An 18,545-nucleotide genomic window follows, 5' to 3' on the forward strand; every position below is an offset into this window, starting at 1 on the left:
TATTAGTAAAGGAAATATAAGTTTGGTGAGTGAACCCAATACTGAGTTCGACAAATTTTCTTATTTTACTGTCCTGGAGTTTTTTTTTTTTTTTTTTACTTTTCATTAATTTTCTTTCAAAACTATTGTGCTTGCTTAATTTAGTGAATTCTTCATATATATTTTATCAAAGTATAACTATTTCTAATAAATTTCAGAGTTAAATGGAATTAGAGGTTATTTATTCATACACATATTAGCATTGGAAGTCAAAGAGTAGCTCGGGGCAAATTGATTCAACCTAGTTAAAAAAAAATACATAACAATAAATATTAAGACAAAAAAATCAATAATTTAAAATCCCAGAATCTGAAACACTTATTTGTGTTATCCCTTTTATTATGTTAAGTTGAACATCTTGAGTATGTCTTTTTTTAATTTATTAACTAACTATTTCTATATATTTAAATTATACAGGTGTGGCCGTCTACGAAGGCAACACACATTTATACTTCTCTGATTTTTTTTATTGCTGCGTCTAGCTCAGACAGGGCTGAAATAAGGAACATATAAGTCACCTGTCGAAATTATATTATATTTTGGTCCCCTTTATGATCGTAGCAACATAAACTTGTAAACACAATTGAGTGCAATTCTTGCACATTCCTCCCGCAGAAAAAATACAACATAAATAAATGTTATTTTGGAAATGGTGTACATGATAACCATGTATGGCACTGCTGATTCACCCAAAAAAAGTTCAGGCAATATCACTGTGGTAATAAGAGACATTGGTTGCTTTTCAGGAGACTATTAAGGAGAAAAAGGGAAGAGCGACTGTCTAAGGTCTTGCCAGGAAGTTTGATTTGAAAACGGGACAATCATGAACTATTTCATTAAATAAGACTTAGTGGGTATAAAATGACTCCAATACAGGATAATATGAAGGATATTGGCTGTAAAAGAAAGGTTAACAGTTCCAAGTTTATACTTCACAATCTCCAAATAAAACCAAAAAGGCTCTGACACAGCCCGGATATTTCCCCCTTTGATAATGCTTCCTTCGAATGCTTGAGCCAACATGAATAAGAAGTTCATTAAAAATGGTTGATAGAAGTTCAGGTCAAAGCTGGAAATCGAAATTGACAAATGGTTCTTGTATTGGATATATGTAATCTTTGTTTAAAAAATATTTAATCCATTTTAGAACTATTTTGATAAACATTTAATATTACTTAATATTTATCACCATATATAACGGACCTGTAATGTTTATTAATTCATTATATTTTTGGTTAAATTAAATTTGTTTCAATTATACTTTAAATACTATTATGTATCACTACTGAGCCAATTTGCTCCGATCTTTACATAACTATTACTCAATCATATGAGTAATGGTTGTAAACTTTGGTGGATTACCGATTATATTATTGCACTGCCTTTATTCGGCTTACAGTATATAGCAGTATAATTTTAATACATATATACACCAGTTCAACATAACTGAAGTTGGACATCAAATAAAAGAAGAAGAAGATGATCAAAGGTTTTCCAAAATTGATTGTGAAACTTGATTCATCACCCCCCTTTCCAAACACTTTTATTTATTTTTTGAGGAGATAAAGTTCGTACTTGTACTTTTAGAATAATCAAAGAGTTATACAAAGAGATACTCGGAAATAAAATAACAAGCATGGATTAGAGTTTGTGAATAAACAGAAAGTTGATGATGATATAAATAATTTTCTAAATGAGTATTGAATGACGTCAAATCTATTTTGATTCATGATAATATTCTTTTTTTATGTAGATAGAAAATAAAAGGATAATATCTTTCTAATAAAACTTTAAGAAATATTTGACAAAAAAAAAAAAAAAAAAAAGTTAGAGAAAATATTGAAAAATATGGCTCAATATGTTGTTACCTGATTAAAGTTTCCTATAATTATTGAACATATGTATATTCATAGTTAGTTTAGTCCTTCCTTCGTTTTTCCAAAACATCCGGAATCGATTGTATTCAAATCAACCCATATTACTTTCTTTTGTTGTCAGTTTTTTTTATTTATATAGTTTCTTAAATTTGTTTAACGTAAAGGGCCACTCTATGTAGGAAAGAGTGTTTCATTTCGTGTACACGGAAGATTCACCACTTCCTATCTAACCCTGTAAATTTCATCTCCGTCTCTTTTCACCACAAGACAAGCTCATCCCTATGTAAGTTAATTGTAAGGAAAATTCATTCCAGAACAAATTTACCTTGAGCAAAATAAATCCCCAAGAATTCATATATTTAATCATCAATAATTTTCTCATTATCCTAGTAAAGAAGTTCCTAATTTAAATAAGAACGTTCGCTTAACCTCCGATTGCAACACATCTGATACGTAGTTTTAAGATATTTTTATTTCATTAAATTGAAGATGGTCATATTAATCATTTAATTATCACTTCTTGTTACGATTGTCTCAAATTATCTAGACTTTTATTTTATATTTTCAGATACATTTTGAACTTTTACAAGTAAATTACATAACGTACTCATTTTATCTTCTCAAATAATTATATTATATTCTATAAAAATATGTTTTTTCCTCGGGATGAACTTGTCCCAGGTTGAACTTGCCTTGTGGTGGAAAGTACATGGAAAACTTTCTTTTAGGGTTTAAAAAATAATAATTTTCTATTTGAAACGTATGGATCACAAAAAGTTATTTACAATCGGTCTTCAAAAGTCATTTTTAGACCTATGAAGCCGTTTATAATTAATGATGTTTTTCGACAAAAATTTACGGATTTGATAGGGTTTGAGAAATTATTCTCTTGAATTCAATGTGCTGAGGCTCAATACTTTGTCGCTCCTATTGTGTATAAAGACTAATTTAAGGTCAGATGGAGTACTTGTAGTTCTAGAGTATTTATTTATATTTAATCAGTAAAAATTAATCTGATCAATTTAAAAATCATTAAAAAAATAAAAATAACTAACTAACAGCTTTAATTAAAACAGAATACCCTAATGTAGTAGCTAGATATGCTACATATTTGAATTCTTGATTATCAAAAGTGCAAAATTCGTGACCTTTGTACATCTAAATGGCTATGAAGTCTTTGAAAATTGGAATAAAGGTGCACTAAAATAAAATAGGGTACTCAGAAATTTAAAAAAATTACAAACAATAAAGAATGCAAAAATGAAATGTAATTTAAGACATTAAGGGAAATTGAACGAAAAGTAAATATTTGCTGCATTAATGAAAAGAATAATCTTTTTTTCTTAAAAAGTTCATATGATAGTATATACGTAATTATTTTTTTATTTGACAGTTTTTATATATTTTAAAAACTGAAAAAAAAGAACTGAGCTCCATATTTTCTTAAAGGCTTTTTATTTTATAGTATTTGTTTTTGGTTCACCTTATGCTCAAGAGACAAATAAAGCTTCTTTAGTAAATATAATTAGAAAGCATAAATTTTAATTATTTTTTAATACTTCTTCATAATAATGTTGTCTTATTTTATAATATAAAACGTGCAAACCATAAGTGTCTAGCATATTGAATTTTAGTATGTCAATATTTTGCAAAAAGGCAAATTAAAATATAAAAAAAAATGATACTTTATGCATATTCGGTAAAATAAAATCTATTAAGACAATTTTTAATAATATAAAACTTCAATTCAAATAAATCTATTAAATTTATATAAACTTTCAATTTATAATTTATTTGATGTTTTAGATACTGACAAAAAAAACCAAAAAAAAAAAAAACCAAATAATTTTTATCTTTATTTCCGGCCAGCGGCTATTATGGTACCAACTTATATATTTTTTAAATACTAAAAACTAAATAAGAAAGGATATTACCGGAGAAAGTCGTAAATCATTTTTTCCATTACAGGTAATGCTTTCTCTTATCTCTTCATTAATGAAACATAAATGAAAGAAACAATAGTCATATTATATGCATGATTGATAATTATCATTTGGAGTATAGTGATTATATGTTATTCATTAATGTACTTCATCTTATTTTTCTCATCAAAGCTTATAAATAGATTAGAAAGCTCTTTAGAAATTCATACGAATACTTCTTTTGACTTGATCAACATGTACATTTATATAATTTATTGCTATACAACTCATAAATACATATTGCTAAGATAGGTAGAATGGTAAATTATATTATAATTATTGAATTTTATTTAGGGTGGTACATACAGGGTAGGACATCAAAACGCGGAAGGTTAATTATTTTCTCATTATTATGAAAAGGTTTAGTTACTATTTATCGGCCGTCATTTTTTCATAAACAAGCTATAGTAATCATTTAATTATCATGAGCAAGCAACAAGCAAAAAGGCAGCGTATCTCAGATCTCCTAGATGCTGGAGTTGATGTGATGAAGATTACTGACATTGTTAAGTGTTCTAGGAGCCTGGTCTTTACCTTGGACAAGATGAAAATAATAATAACAATAATAGACAAGACCTCTCCAGGATGTCAGGAAGTGGAGGGCATAATTTAAAGAGGGATATGAAGTTCTTGTTAAGTTTGGAGAAGAATATCCCACTAGTTTGATTAGGCGTCTCGTCAACGACTTCTCTGTGGCTCCTAGGACCATCAGGAGGGCTATAAAGCACAACTTGGGATTAGTTACTTTCCCAAGAACCCTAGGCCACCTTCTGATAGAGGAAATGAAGGCCAGGAGTCTCAAGAGGTGCAAGAAAATCCTCACATGGATCAAGGCAAATGGGTGAATCGTATAAAAATTAAATGGACTTGAAGATTTTCACCGTAGATCAATTCCACAACCATCGGAACGACCACTGGCTTGTGGAAACAAAAGAAGAGATCCAAGGGGCTTACCACAACAAATATTCAGCCTAAAAAATGGTCCTCACCGTGGCGGCCTCTGATGGAAAGATGATGTCTCCATTCTTTTTCAAGGATGGACAGAAAATTGGCCAGGAAGCCTACGATAAGGTGCTTAGGTACAATGTCTTGGCATGACTGAACACCAACTACCCGGAGGGTAACTACGTGTGGACTCAGGAATGATAAAAGTTTTATGCAGATTACTTGGTTTGATTATGGTCCAAAGAGATATTGCCCCTTTCTCACTAGATTGGAACCCACTGGACTTTTCTATACTTCTTTACTTTGGATAGAGAAACCAACCTGACGTCACACCCAAACCTGCATAGAACAACTTGTCAGATGAGTCGCAACGTCGCATGTCTTACAGACGACGTGTAAAGGCCGTGATTGATAATGAAGGTGGCCATATTGAGTGAAAAAAAGTTTTACGAGAACCTTATCAATATGTTTTGTTAATATTTTTTTTTTTTGCCTATGTTTGAAAATATAAAATTATTGATGTATTTCTAAATAAATTTCTCGAGTCCACGTTTTGCTGCCGTACCCTGTATATGTCTATACAGGGTGTACAAGTTGCGATGTCTATATAAGTTGTAACTTGTTTAAGGAAATTGTACAAGTTGAAATTTCTTTGTCTTAATATGCATTATTTAAATAAAATATTGGTCGTTCTAATTACTAACTATTAATTTATACGTTCATTTCATTTTGATCTATGAAAATTACATGGTTGTCATGTCTTTATGATTAATATAAATGTAGGCATTTGAATTTTATAATGTGTCACATAATAATTAATGAATATACAGTTTAAAAAACGCCCTTCGAAGACTTAACTTTCTTAACTTTACATTGTAAGGTTAAAAAGTTATACAACTATTGCTATAAGCATAAAAAGGCTTTAATGATGATGAAAGTCGCAAGTTTCTTCCTATTAATTTGAAAATAGATTTAAAAGATAAGAATTCATGGGTGAAAAAGTAATTTTCGGGGTAGGGGTGGGGGAAATTTGACCGTAAATATTTCTTTCTTTTTAACATGTTTTTTGCATCCGACAAAATTGGCAAAAATTTAATTTCCTAATTTACATACATTAAAAAAAAGAATTTGAAATTTATGTCGAAAAGCTTAGACTACTCGTTGCTGTCGAATACACATAGGAAATATTAGCATCACTTAAATTAGATGAAACGCTACATCAAATAACGTTTGAGTCGATAACAAAAATAATTTTCAATAAAAACTTCAGTCACTCTATATATTCTTATTTTGAGACCCTTATTCACTAACTAATTTAATGCTCTGTCTAATATACAATTTGGTTTTATTTTCAGAAGATGAATCCATGTATTGGAATGCTTCATGCTAATAGTCCTAAGCAAGGGAGGTAGTCCATAATTGGCACGTCAATCGAAAAGAGTAGAATGGCCATCCGTCTTCTTTTTACATCCTGTCTGGGTACTTGTTTTATGAATTTATGAAATATCCGTGAAAACAGTGGAAAATTGACTTATAATATAAATCAAGTATATTTCTAAAATCAATATTTTATAGATATAACAAGATTTAAAATATCCTTCTAAAAAACAAAAAAGAACAAATAATGCATTATTTGTTTAAAAAAAGTCCTGTATTAGTGTAGGGTTACGGTTTGAAAATTCTAGACCAATTTGAGACCGTTATGATTTTTAATGCACCAAGTTAATTCGGTCCTTCAAAGAAATTTGGTCTGGAACGGTATCAAATATAAAATAAGGGTTGAATCAGTTTTATTCAAAATTCGGTGTAGACCAATCCTATAGATGAATTGTTGATGACGTCATAGGTGTGTAAAAACAATAATATCATATGAAGTTGAATGTGTTGCGTATTTCATACATGTACAACTCATAAATCAGAATAAGAGAGAAAATAGATTTAGACCAAAAAATCGGCCCACCATTTGAAAACTCTTCAATTTTGGTTTGGTTCAAATCCGTCTGGAAAAATAAATTAAGAACGAATCGAAAAATGTAACCTTGAATCGAGTTTCAACACTAGTATTCACTAATAATTTAAAGAAAATTAGAGGAAGAATAATTATCCATAGCTCTTACTGAACTCAATTTTGAAGGTAATAAAACGCAATCATTAAAATAAAAGATTATTTTATTATAATGGACTTGGATATACAACGATTACAAAATATTGAAGCTAAAGTTGTGTTAAACTTGTTGTTCTTGAATAAAAAGCCATTTGATAGAAAAACAAGTGAAAATAAAGCATAATAATACAAGGCGTTAAGACAATTCATAATCAGGGACAGAGAAAAGCAATAATACAATGATAAAATATGACGTTGTAAAGTTGTTTTTTTTATAAATATATAATGTATATAAAATATATTATTATTTAGTTTATTTGTTGGGGAAAAAATACACAAACAAATCCAATCAAAAGTTTTGTCATAAATGTAGGGTAGTCGTAGTAGGCATAAGATCATGAAAGTTAATTTTGATTATTTTTTGTCTTTCTGAAAATTTTTATGTTTGTCCTTTCACAAAATTGCACCATATCCTTTATTACAATTAAATAAAATCTCTCAAATCAAAATAAATGAAATTATCGAAATATATAACATAAAAAAGGTTTTTTAGGACTATTTGAGTTTATATAATATGATTCAAAGTTAAGTTAGAAAAAAGTAGCTATGATGATGATAAAATGAATACAAGTAACTTCTAAAATTTATGTATGTACATAGTTATGGTAAAAAGAAGAGTTGATCATAAACGTGATAGAGCATCATGTGACTATGTACATATAATATACGTCATAATGAACGCAAATGGATGTTTCCTATTCTATTTTAGGATCCCCGCAGAGAATTTATACAAAAATACATTTTCATTTGACGTTATGAACACAAAAATAGTAATAATAATAGTAAAATCCTCGTCGCCCACATTAGAGAGGGCGTTAAGAGGGGCGCAGTGGTCTTTCTTTCTTCTTCCTTTTAACAATGGTACTTTGAGATGATGAGAGCTTTAATTAGCTTTAATGGTAGTAGCTCCGGGGATCTTTCCGAGTGCCTACAAAGGAAAACAATATATACAAATTACCTATCATAATTACTGGATACATGGTCAGTTTTAGCGTGAGTGGAGCCTGGGACAACGATAAAGGTCCAAGGCCATTTTTTCTTATTCGAAATTATTTTAAAAAAATTATAAATTCATTTTTATTCCTTAGAAAAATTTAAAACTTCTTATTTTTTGAAAATATTCATTTTCTCAAACGACTTTTTGTAATTAATGGATGTTTTTTGGGGCCCTCTGATCAAGGGCGGAGCCTGTTTCGATTGCACCCTCCCTAAAACTGACCCTATCTAGATTCCTTGAGATCCCTTACCCCAGATAAATCAATTCCAGTCAAGGCTTGCACCGCTGGTGGCAGTTGCCCCAATAGTTTGTTGACCTCCATTGTTGTTTTATCAGCACCTCCCAAAAGAACAATTTCATCTATCTTGGCCAAAGGAGCTGCAACTTCAGCAGCGATCTAATAAAATAAGTTAAAAATTAGAATTAATTCCAAAGTTATGAAATATGTAGTCCTTACTTGTGGCAAGGCATCAAGTACCAAAGCCATAATTGCAGCATCTCCATATTGTTTGTACGCAGCAGCTTTCATACGCATTTTTTCGGCTTCAGCTCTTCCGACAGCCTCTGGAATAATAAAGAAAATGAAAGGTTATTTGTGTGTATGTATAATGTAGTATATGTGTGTGAGGATCAATAAAAGTAAATTAATTGGATTTATTATTAATAATTATGAAGGTTATTTGAGTGGAACAAAGGTGGTAAATAGAACACAGTCTCTATATTGTATTTTAGGTAGATAAGATTAATCGAAGGAAAAGGAAAGGCCCCTTTTTTCCAAAAATTAGATGGATACTTGCAGGGGCGTCCCCAGGGGAAGGAATTAACGAATTTTGGCTCGTTACTACAGGGTTCGGAAGCAAAACGTGGACTGTTAATAAATACTAACGGTGTAATTAAAATAGACAGATTTTGTCATTTTTTCCTGCATATTCCGAATCTCTTGTCCTTTCTGCAATGTAAACAAAGAGAAAAATTTCTCAAATCTTTCATCATGAGTGAGCAAGAAGCAAAAAGGCAGAGGATCTCAAACCTTCTTGATGCCAAAATTAGGTTGCAGAGATTATGGACAAGAAGAAGATCAGGGAGGAGCCCACAAAATCCATGAATCTCCTTTCTAACGAGTTTGACGTGGACAAAGGGACAATCAGGAGGGCTGTGAAGGATGACTTGGGGTTGTCCTCTTACTCAAGCACCCCCCACAACCTGTTGACGGAAACGAGACTGCAGAGGTGCAAGAAAGTTCGCACGTGGATCAAGGGAAATGGATCCACAGTAAAAATTTTCTCTGACGAGAAGGTTTTTACCGTGAACCAGGTCTACAGCCGTCAGAACCGCAGTTGGTTTGGGAATCACCAGAGGAGGTCAAGGGAGTGTTCCGTACAAAACATGCAGCTCAAACAATGGTCCTGGGGGTCGTGGTGTCTGCTGGCAAGAAAATGCCTCCCTTCTTTTTTAAAACTAGGGACAAAAACGGCTAGGAAGCCTACTACAAGGTTCACCATACTGCCATGGCTCAAGACCACCTACCCAGAGGAAAACTATGTGTGGACCCAAGATGGTACACCCTCACACATAGGCCAAATGCCAGAAGTTCTGCGCCAACAACATGGCTGCTTTTTGGCCCAAGGGCATGTGACCATCATCTTCGCCGGATTTGAAGCCGTTGGACTTTGCTGTGTGGGGTACATTGGAGAGGGAGACTAACCGGACGTCTCGCCTGAACGTGGACTGCCTAAAGCCGCGAGTGTGAAGGAGTGGAACAACTTGTCAGAGAAGTTCATCATCAATTCCTGTAAGGCTTTCTGCCCCCGTATAGAGGCTGTGATTGCTGCTGAGGGCGGACATAATGTGTGAACATGTTCACAAATGTCGTGTCTCAAGGTTTTGTTATTGTTTTTTCTCCCGTTATTCGGCCAAATTATGCAGCAGACCAAAAAATTTAATATTTGAAATGTTTTTCCAAAAAATATAACTTTTTGTGAAAACGTGTGGATTTTTAAATTTTTTTTTTGTGAAATTTAAAAAAAAAATTCCAAAAACCAAGCCCCTCCCCCTCCCAAAAAAAAAAACATATATATATATATAATCCTGCCTACGCCCCTGATTAGATCAGTACATCTCAAATAGTAAATAAACCTAACTTTTTACATACATTCAATAATACATACACAAATGAATACGCAATAAAATACACTCACCAATGGCTCTGGCTTCGGCTGCTCCAGTTAGTCGCATTCTTTCTGCTTCGGCACGAGCGGATTCAACAGTTTGAGTCCTGTAATGAATACAATGATAGATCAATAATAGAGTCCTACATACACGTAAAACACTTATTAAAACGTATTCTGTTATTTACTTTTATTTGAGTGTGTATTACTCTATAAATGGAATATACACTCTTTTTCTCCCTTTACCAACTGAGGGGATTTTTTCTATTAGTATTATGAAGTAGGTATGAGATGAAAGATTGAAAATGGGGGGGGTAATCTCTGAGCCATAAAGGTCTAATTATATTAGCCTCAGATGAAAAATCTGAATTCTATTGTAATAAATAAAATATAAAATGAAGTATAAGCTTATTGTAGGATCTGATTGAATTGATTTTATCTGGGCCATTTATGCCTTAAATGTAATGAAGTGTCTTCATGTGGATATTTTTTACCAAAAACTTTATAAATTGTTGCATTCATTTTGTCTACATGAGGGAAAAAACTTTCATTCAGATTATACTTCAGATGTTTTCTTACTCATCTAATGGAATTTAATGATTTTTTTTTTAAATTCTCAGAACAAATAAAGGATTTATATTTCTTCAATACTTAATAGTTTTATAAGCTATAATCCAACAAAAATAAATGTATAAAATAAGGACATACCAGATCCGTACTAAGCTTTCTCCTCTTAAAATAAATCTTCGTGGGTTAAAGAAGCAAATAAAACTCATTAAAAAATAATGAGTACTAATGAACAGGTATCAAGTAAAAAAATATTTCAAAAATTCGGTCTAGTCTCCATAGAAGAGATTATACGAATACAAGCAAATGTCTTTTACGTCGTGATTACAATACGTTCTTAGTCAATTAATACCAATATATCAATGGAATACTTTATATAGTCTAATGTCTATGTTTTTAAACTTTTTATTGTGTAACACTGTGCAAGGAGGGCTGAGCACCGGAGATTACTAGTGATGAGAGGTTTGGAAAAGTTAGGAGCTCAAGAAACTTGCTTATTGCATACGTCGACTTAAATTGAAACGAGAAAAATGATTATTATCAGCAGTCATGGGCAATAAGGGAAGAGTAATGATAAAATTTACTTATATTTTCTAAGGTAGTAGTAATATGTACAGATTCAATTTCTAATAAATAGGCTAATATACGCTAGGTGGTGTACCAGCAGCCTGTAACTTATTGTTTAAAAAAATGGCATATGTTGAGAAGAATTTCTATAGAACTCACTCTCTATGTGAGTAACGGATGTGCACCTGATTTTGGTATTAAATCATATTATCATTCAGGGAGTTGTATTAGTTTGCCGCAAGACGGCGGTACTATTTGTCGCTTTGTTTACAAACTAATATAAGTAAACAAGCCTCACACCCTATTGTAAAAACTTATTATGAATTAATTTCAAATCCATAGAGGTAAATGGTCTCATCACTAGTTATCTCAGATGTCTTTCCTGTACATCCTTACTTAAAAAAACATAGCCCTCCTAAAAATGGAAATTCAATCTCTGGGCATGAATTTGACGGAGAAGTGATTTACTTGAAAGACCCTATACACTATGTATGAGTGAGAACATTCTTACCTTTTGCCTTCAGCAATGGTTTGTACTCTATATGCCTCCGCCTCAGCAGGTAATTTGACTGTAGACATCAGTTCTTTTTCTTTACGTCGAATTTCTTGTTCTTCAATCTCAATCTGCTTTCTTCTTTCCACGACCTAGAAACATTTAAATAAATAATCATTTATCTTTGTATAACTCACGTTGAAAAAAAAATAAAATACAAAAAGTATGTCCATTGTAAAGTCATACAAAGTCTTGTCACTATTGAAAAAGTAAAGTATAGAGGAGTCAAAGGGATTTTCATTGACAGTTTGGTAATCATATGTCTAGATCAGAAATTTTGTTGAAAAAAAGAGCTAATTGATAGAATGGTAAAAATACAAACATACCCCGAATATAAATTGTTAGACTATTTTAATCCTGGGTTTTGGAGAACGACAATTTATCATTTTTTCATGGTAATGGAAGATTTTATGAACACAAGGGTTTTAAAATCAAATCCAAAACTCACACAAAACGAGGCATTGCTGCATATTCAAAATTTAAATAACGAATATTCACTGCAGAACATAACTCTCACGTTAAATAAAGTAAATGCCTCGGTCTTGTGCACACCTCCCATGCTCATCCCGTTTTACGGTGATCATTGTTTGAGGCAAAATCATAATGAAGCCCCTTAGCTGTAACTAGGACGTGTTTTACAAAAAAATTAAATTTGACAATTTTTTTTTTCTTTAAAAAAAAGACAAAATTAATGAAATATTATTATATTCATCATTTTGACTACAAAAATATATATTTTTTACAAATTATTTAAAAGCTTGACTACAACCACTGCCTATATGTACAATGTCCAGGATCTAGGGCAAGTGCCCCAAATGTCTCCCTTAAAACCAGCACTGCAGTTCTATGAACTTTTTTTTTACAACGACTGTTCCTAGGTTCCATATTTGAAATGTTTGACCTCAATCAGTATCGATACGTATTAATATGTTTATCCTTTTTTTATAACTTTATATTGTGTAAACTTTCAAAGTTTTGAATGTACATCCATTGAATTGTTTTGACTAAATATTCCCTCCTTCTCTTATAATTCTTAGTTAATCCATGAGTCGAATTATTAGTTTTAATTATATACGTATATAGGTAAATGCCAAGGCTGATCATATATGTAAATAAAAAAAATACTATGATTCATCCAAAAAAAATGAGTCTTTCAAAACTAAGATGAACTATGTATAACATAATCCCCTCTCAAAAATATTTTGAACAGCTGTTTTACTATGTTGAAAGAATATCAATTAATTAATCATCGAAGCAACCTGTCCACAACGTGGTCCAAATAACTTAATAAAATCTTTAAAGGCTGATAACGAACGAACTACAAGAAATAGAATCTTAAATTTTTAGTTATTTGAAAGCTATATTTAATGACATTCAATTATTTATAATGAAATCCACCTTTCTTGATAACCTTGGCCACATGGAGCCATAAGCTTTTACAGGCTAGAGTAACCTCCTGCAGATTCAACATTACCATGGTACTGGTTCTGCACTTTTAATTTACATTTCTTGGATGGAATGAACACACCCACGAATAAATTATATATTCCAACAAGATAGCACACCCGTCCACTTCGCCAAAAAAGTGCGGATGTCGTGGTCACATAATAGTCTCACTTTTGGCCTGCAAACAGTCCAAATCTGAGCCCAGGCGATTTCTATCTCTGGAAGAGGGTCGAACATGAAGACTGTGCCAAGTATCATTCATTTGTGGATACCCTGAATAAGTCCATTACCCGTACAATGGCAAATATGGATCTGCATGAGGTCGCCCAGGCCCGCCAAAGCTTTTGCCACTATGTGGCTGAAGTTAGGCAGATATTATTATGAATATCAATAAATGTAGGTTTCAAATAATAAAAAAGATGATGGTTCTACGCCGTCTAGTTCGTTCGTTATAAGCATTTAAAGATATATAAGGACCACACTATATATACAGTTTAAATAAAGTCTTATTTTGAAAGTGATTTGAGCAAAAAAAGTCACGCATAAAATGATTTTCAACATATGTTTTAAGCTTATATAGTATATGTATACACTAGCAAGAGAAAAATTGAAAAAAAAAACCAAAAAACAATGAGATATCACAGATTTATCTAACTATGACTTTATTATCAAGTAACACAGTAATTAGGCTATTAAAAGGAAAAAAAAAAAGGTTCAATATGGGTATAAACATTTATTTGTAAAAAATCAAAGTATTTTTGTTTCTATTTTAGCTTCATCAAAAAATCCTCCCTTTGCCGCTTTAACAGCTTTACAGACTCTTGATATTCTTGTTGTAATTTTTTCACATCATATCTATTATACAATAGTAACCTCAATCTCCCGATTTGGACCCAATAGATCTATTGTGGGAATACATAGACGGATGTAGAAACACATTTAGTAAAATATATTTTATATTCAATACATATGTATGTGTAGGAACCAAGTGAGAAGTGACCAACGCGATATTCGTACAGACACTTTTTTTTATATCTAAAACTACCAAACATATAAACAAAACCTACTCTGTCTGGCCCAAAAAATGTAAAAAACTATGAGCTAAAATGTTACACCGAAATTTTATACATAAATTCAAATCAATAAAAAAGTTATTTATGCGGAACATTTTTTACTTATTTAAATCAAAACAAAGGAGATTTGTGTGATTTAAAGGGAAAATTAGTAGTACAGATTTTTTTTTTTTTCATAAACCCAATTCAAAAAGTCATTACTCCAAAGTATATCTTACAGGTAATGTTGAAAATACTAACTATTAGAAAATAAGAAATTGTCACGTAATACCTTATTTTGCAAAATATACGTTAGCCAACTGGTTGTGTAGATGGACAGCTGTTCCCCAAGGTAGATCCAAACCTATTGGCGGAGCTATGATTTTTGCTTTTGTCTATTTTGTAATGAAAAGGTTCCAAGGTTTACAGAAGCCCCAGAATAAAAAACTCCGAAGAAAAGGGCGGGGTAAATTGTTCAACCAGTTCTTTCTTCCCTTTCTACTAAACCATTTTGAAGATTGCCCACTCTAACATAAATTTTGGAAAATACCCGTAATTATACATACATACGAATATACTAGGGTCCACCATATAGGTATTTAATATAAGAATTTAAATTTAACTCCACTAGCCCTTAAAAAGTCCAAAATTTTAAGGCACCCACTACAAGATATCATTGTTCAGAAAATGATAAGTTTACAAAGGATGAATTCTCCTCCTTTCGTCCCTCATGGAATTAGTATTCCGAATTCAAACATCTCTTGAGATGGATGATCAAATTAGAAGTATCTTCCTTCAATTGCCTCAATCTTCCTTTTACAGTGCATGACGTAATAAAATTAGTATTGTAATCGGACAAAATATGATAATAATATTGACTATTTGCTAGTAAATCCCCATTAAAATGGGATCGCTTAAAAAATACAAAATAGAACAAAAATCCTTGGGGATACATATTTTTGAAATTATACATTGAATATTTTTCTATTATAACATCTATGATATTTCTCATCACTATGTATTATGAATAAGTTATAAGAGTCTAAAGAAGAGGGTCGTTTACCGTCATTTTTCAACATAAAAAAAATAAAAATAGTTTAGCACCAGATGCAAAATTAATAAAAACACAATTTAATCATAAAAAAACACTTTCATATAACTTTTATCAATCCTACTTTTAATTTGGTAATTGTTTTAAGAGTTAAAAAATGACTCTGAACGATAATAGTCCCGAATTACTGTAATCCCAGATATTTCAGAATTCAGTTGACTTTGAGAAAAACTTAGATCAGTTTTGGATTCTGCGCTCATAGATAAATTCGAATATTTCTTTAACTCATTTGTACAAAATCCCCTCCCCCCCTTAATTGTTCCTCCGTGTTATTCTTCCAATATCATAATCTGTTAATGTTAAAATATGAAGACTAAGCTTCTGGATATATTACACTATAATTATAGACATTGTTACATGAGAGAAATTTATATCTGCATAAAAAGAAGAATATTTTTTATACATACCGGGTGTAGATAAAGTATTGAGACCTCCCTCTAGGTAGTAATTAAAATATTCATAATTGATCAGGTTGACGTTGTATATAGAAAATTTTATTTTATAATATTTTTTACTATAACAATAAACAATTAATTATGAATCTGGCCACTATCAGCCTCACTGACACCCTCCAAACACCTCCGGAATCCCTTGCACACATTGTCAACGTTGTTCTCTTTCATGATCCTCCCCTGCTGGATAGCAGAGATTTTCATGGCATCAATATTCGGGGAGGGGCGGACATTGCAGGTCTTCTTCTCAATTTGCCACAAAATAGAACAATCCAGTGGGGTCTGAGGGGGACAAAGCTTCTTGGACGAGAAGTTCATGTTGCTATCCATCCACTGTTGCATAATATTAGCAGTATGGGCCGGAGTCCCGTCCTGCTGAAATACGTACGTATCCTTGTTCAACTTCTTCATGGTCTTGGTGATCTATGGGACCACATTTTTCTTGAACACCATCAAGTAGTCGGCCACAGGTAACCGGTATCCAACAGGAAACAAAATTAGAGGCATTTTTTTCTCCAGGTGATGCCGCTTCCCTGAAAATCACACAGAGGGCGGATGTTTGGTCTTGTTGACTGTCCTGATGCTGTTGTCAGCTTTGCCAAAGCATACCACCCCATCATTTTGCTTGTTATAGACGGTGTCAACCGTAAAGGTATTTTCATCAGAGAAAAAATTACCCGGTTGCTGTTGTGCTTCAGATCATTCAAGAGTTGTTGACATCGCTGAAAAAGGAGTTCTTTTTGACGTTGGGATAGAAGTGGCCTCTCAATTCTTCTAGGCGAACTTCCTCCAGCCTTTTGGATGGCATTGTCTACAATATATCGATGCACCTTATTCTTCTTGGCGTACTCTGACATCTTCATCGTTGGGGTGACCTTAAAGGCCTCCATGGTGTCTTCATGCTTCACTTTGGTGGGTTTTCCAATCTTGGGAGTGTCCTTAAGGTTGTCCCCATCCGCCAAACAATTTCTGACCCGACAGCATGTTGCCATGCTGAGTTTAAGGCCTCATGATGTCCAAGGTGGTCCTCCTGGCGCCGAATAAATTGCCTATGATGGTACTTCTTGACTCCATCACGATATATACAGATTTTTTTACAATATGTACATCAATCAAAGTCTTAGAATCTAACCTATTCAAAAATAATCGGAACTTTAAGATTGAATCAACAACACCTATTCAAAACTGTATTTTTAGAAGATCTCATTACTTTTTCTTTACCCGGTATTTGTTAATTAGATGAATATAATTTCTTATATGCAAATATTATTGGATATAAAATAATTATAATCAGATTTGAATGGATTATAAAATAGTAGGTCTAAAACGAAAGAAGTTGACTATCAATCTATTATCGTATCCTAGGGATCTACCACAGTGGATCAGGCCCGTAACTATGAGTGTGGGTGTGGAAGGGAGAGGGATTAAATTTGCATAAAAGATAGTAATTGTTGACAAAGTGTTTCATGTTTCACAACAGATCCAAAAATCATAAAACATTAGGAAAAAAAAAATCTATTATAAACATCATACAAACTTTTTTACATTAAATTTTGTCAAAAATGTAGGTAAACGTTTCATCAAAAAGTGTTATACAATTTTGTATTCAAGCAAAATTTCCCCTTTGAAAGAATAAAAGTTATCTTGATGAGAATAAATTATGAAGAAAAATCTTATACAGGACTCTACCATTGTTTATACTAGTGGTTCCTTACCGGGGCTCCTCGATCAATCAGCAATGCTTCTGCAAGAGAACACATAAATAATAAATAACACATTTTGTTGAGTGTATTTTATATGCCGCAAGCTGTTAACAAGTTGCTCTGCAATTATGAATAAGTTGGGAATCACTAGTTTATACATGTAATATTTTAAGGAGACTTCAGAATACAAAGTGACTATTGGATTATATAATTTATTTTCACAAAATTCATTACAATAAATATCATAAGTCAAACTGGTTGAAACTCTCTTGCTAGTATATAGTATATATCAGTAAAGTAAAGTTTGTCTGTCAACACATTATTTTGAGTGAATATCTTAATATCTTGGGACTGTGACTACTTGATCTAAGATATAAAAATGTAGTAACACCAAAAATCAAGAGATTAAGCTCTACGCGTCATATTGAATATGAAAAAAGTGGGGTACGTAGTGTCTACATTTATGGTATGTATTATTAGAGCAAAGTGGTTCTCTCTTTTTGTCTGTAAGCAATAAGCAATTTCGGGTACTCCCACTGGTATCCAATATTTAAAAAGTAAATGTTGACATCCTTAATTAAGGCATTATAAAGGGGGGTTTCAATAGGGAGGCTCACATTTTATGTTGATAAGTTTCGAAAACGACGTCATATTTGTTATTTTTTCTTTGACAGCTGTGCTTAGAAATAATTGTAGTTTCATCATGGAGCAGTACACACTCGAGCAACACTTGCAAATTATTAAAATTTATTACAAAAGTGGTGAGTCTTTGATCCAAACTTTAAGAGCGTTAACGGCAATTTATGGTCAACGTAATCGACCTGCAAAATCAACAATTCAACGTTTGGTGAAAAAAATTTGAGTCCACATACACACTGCATAATGTTTCTGTGCCAGTGAGGCAAAGAAATGTACGAGGTGT

At 32.1% G+C, this 18,545-nt stretch overlaps 1 protein-coding gene across 1 annotated transcript in view; it reads right to left on the bottom strand.

Moving 5' to 3' along the window:
- Positions 1–6,994: 6,994 nt before the first annotated feature.
- The window catches only part of Flo2 (flotillin-2), a 73,861-nt gene continuing 62,310 nt past the window's right edge, over positions 6,995–18,545 (bottom strand). Inside the window, 5 exon segments of the mRNA XM_040724364.2 lie at positions 6,995–7,935; positions 8,255–8,401; positions 8,462–8,568; positions 10,203–10,279; positions 11,818–11,951. Coding sequence (XP_040580298.1) covers positions 7,891–7,935; positions 8,255–8,401; positions 8,462–8,568; positions 10,203–10,279; positions 11,818–11,951 — 510 coding nt within the window. The 3' untranslated portion in view covers positions 6,995–7,890.

Source organism: Lepeophtheirus salmonis, chromosome 13 (genome assembly GCF_016086655.4).
Source record: "Lepeophtheirus salmonis chromosome 13, UVic_Lsal_1.4, whole genome shotgun sequence".
Lineage (NCBI taxonomy): Eukaryota > Metazoa > Arthropoda > Copepoda > Siphonostomatoida > Caligidae > Lepeophtheirus > Lepeophtheirus salmonis.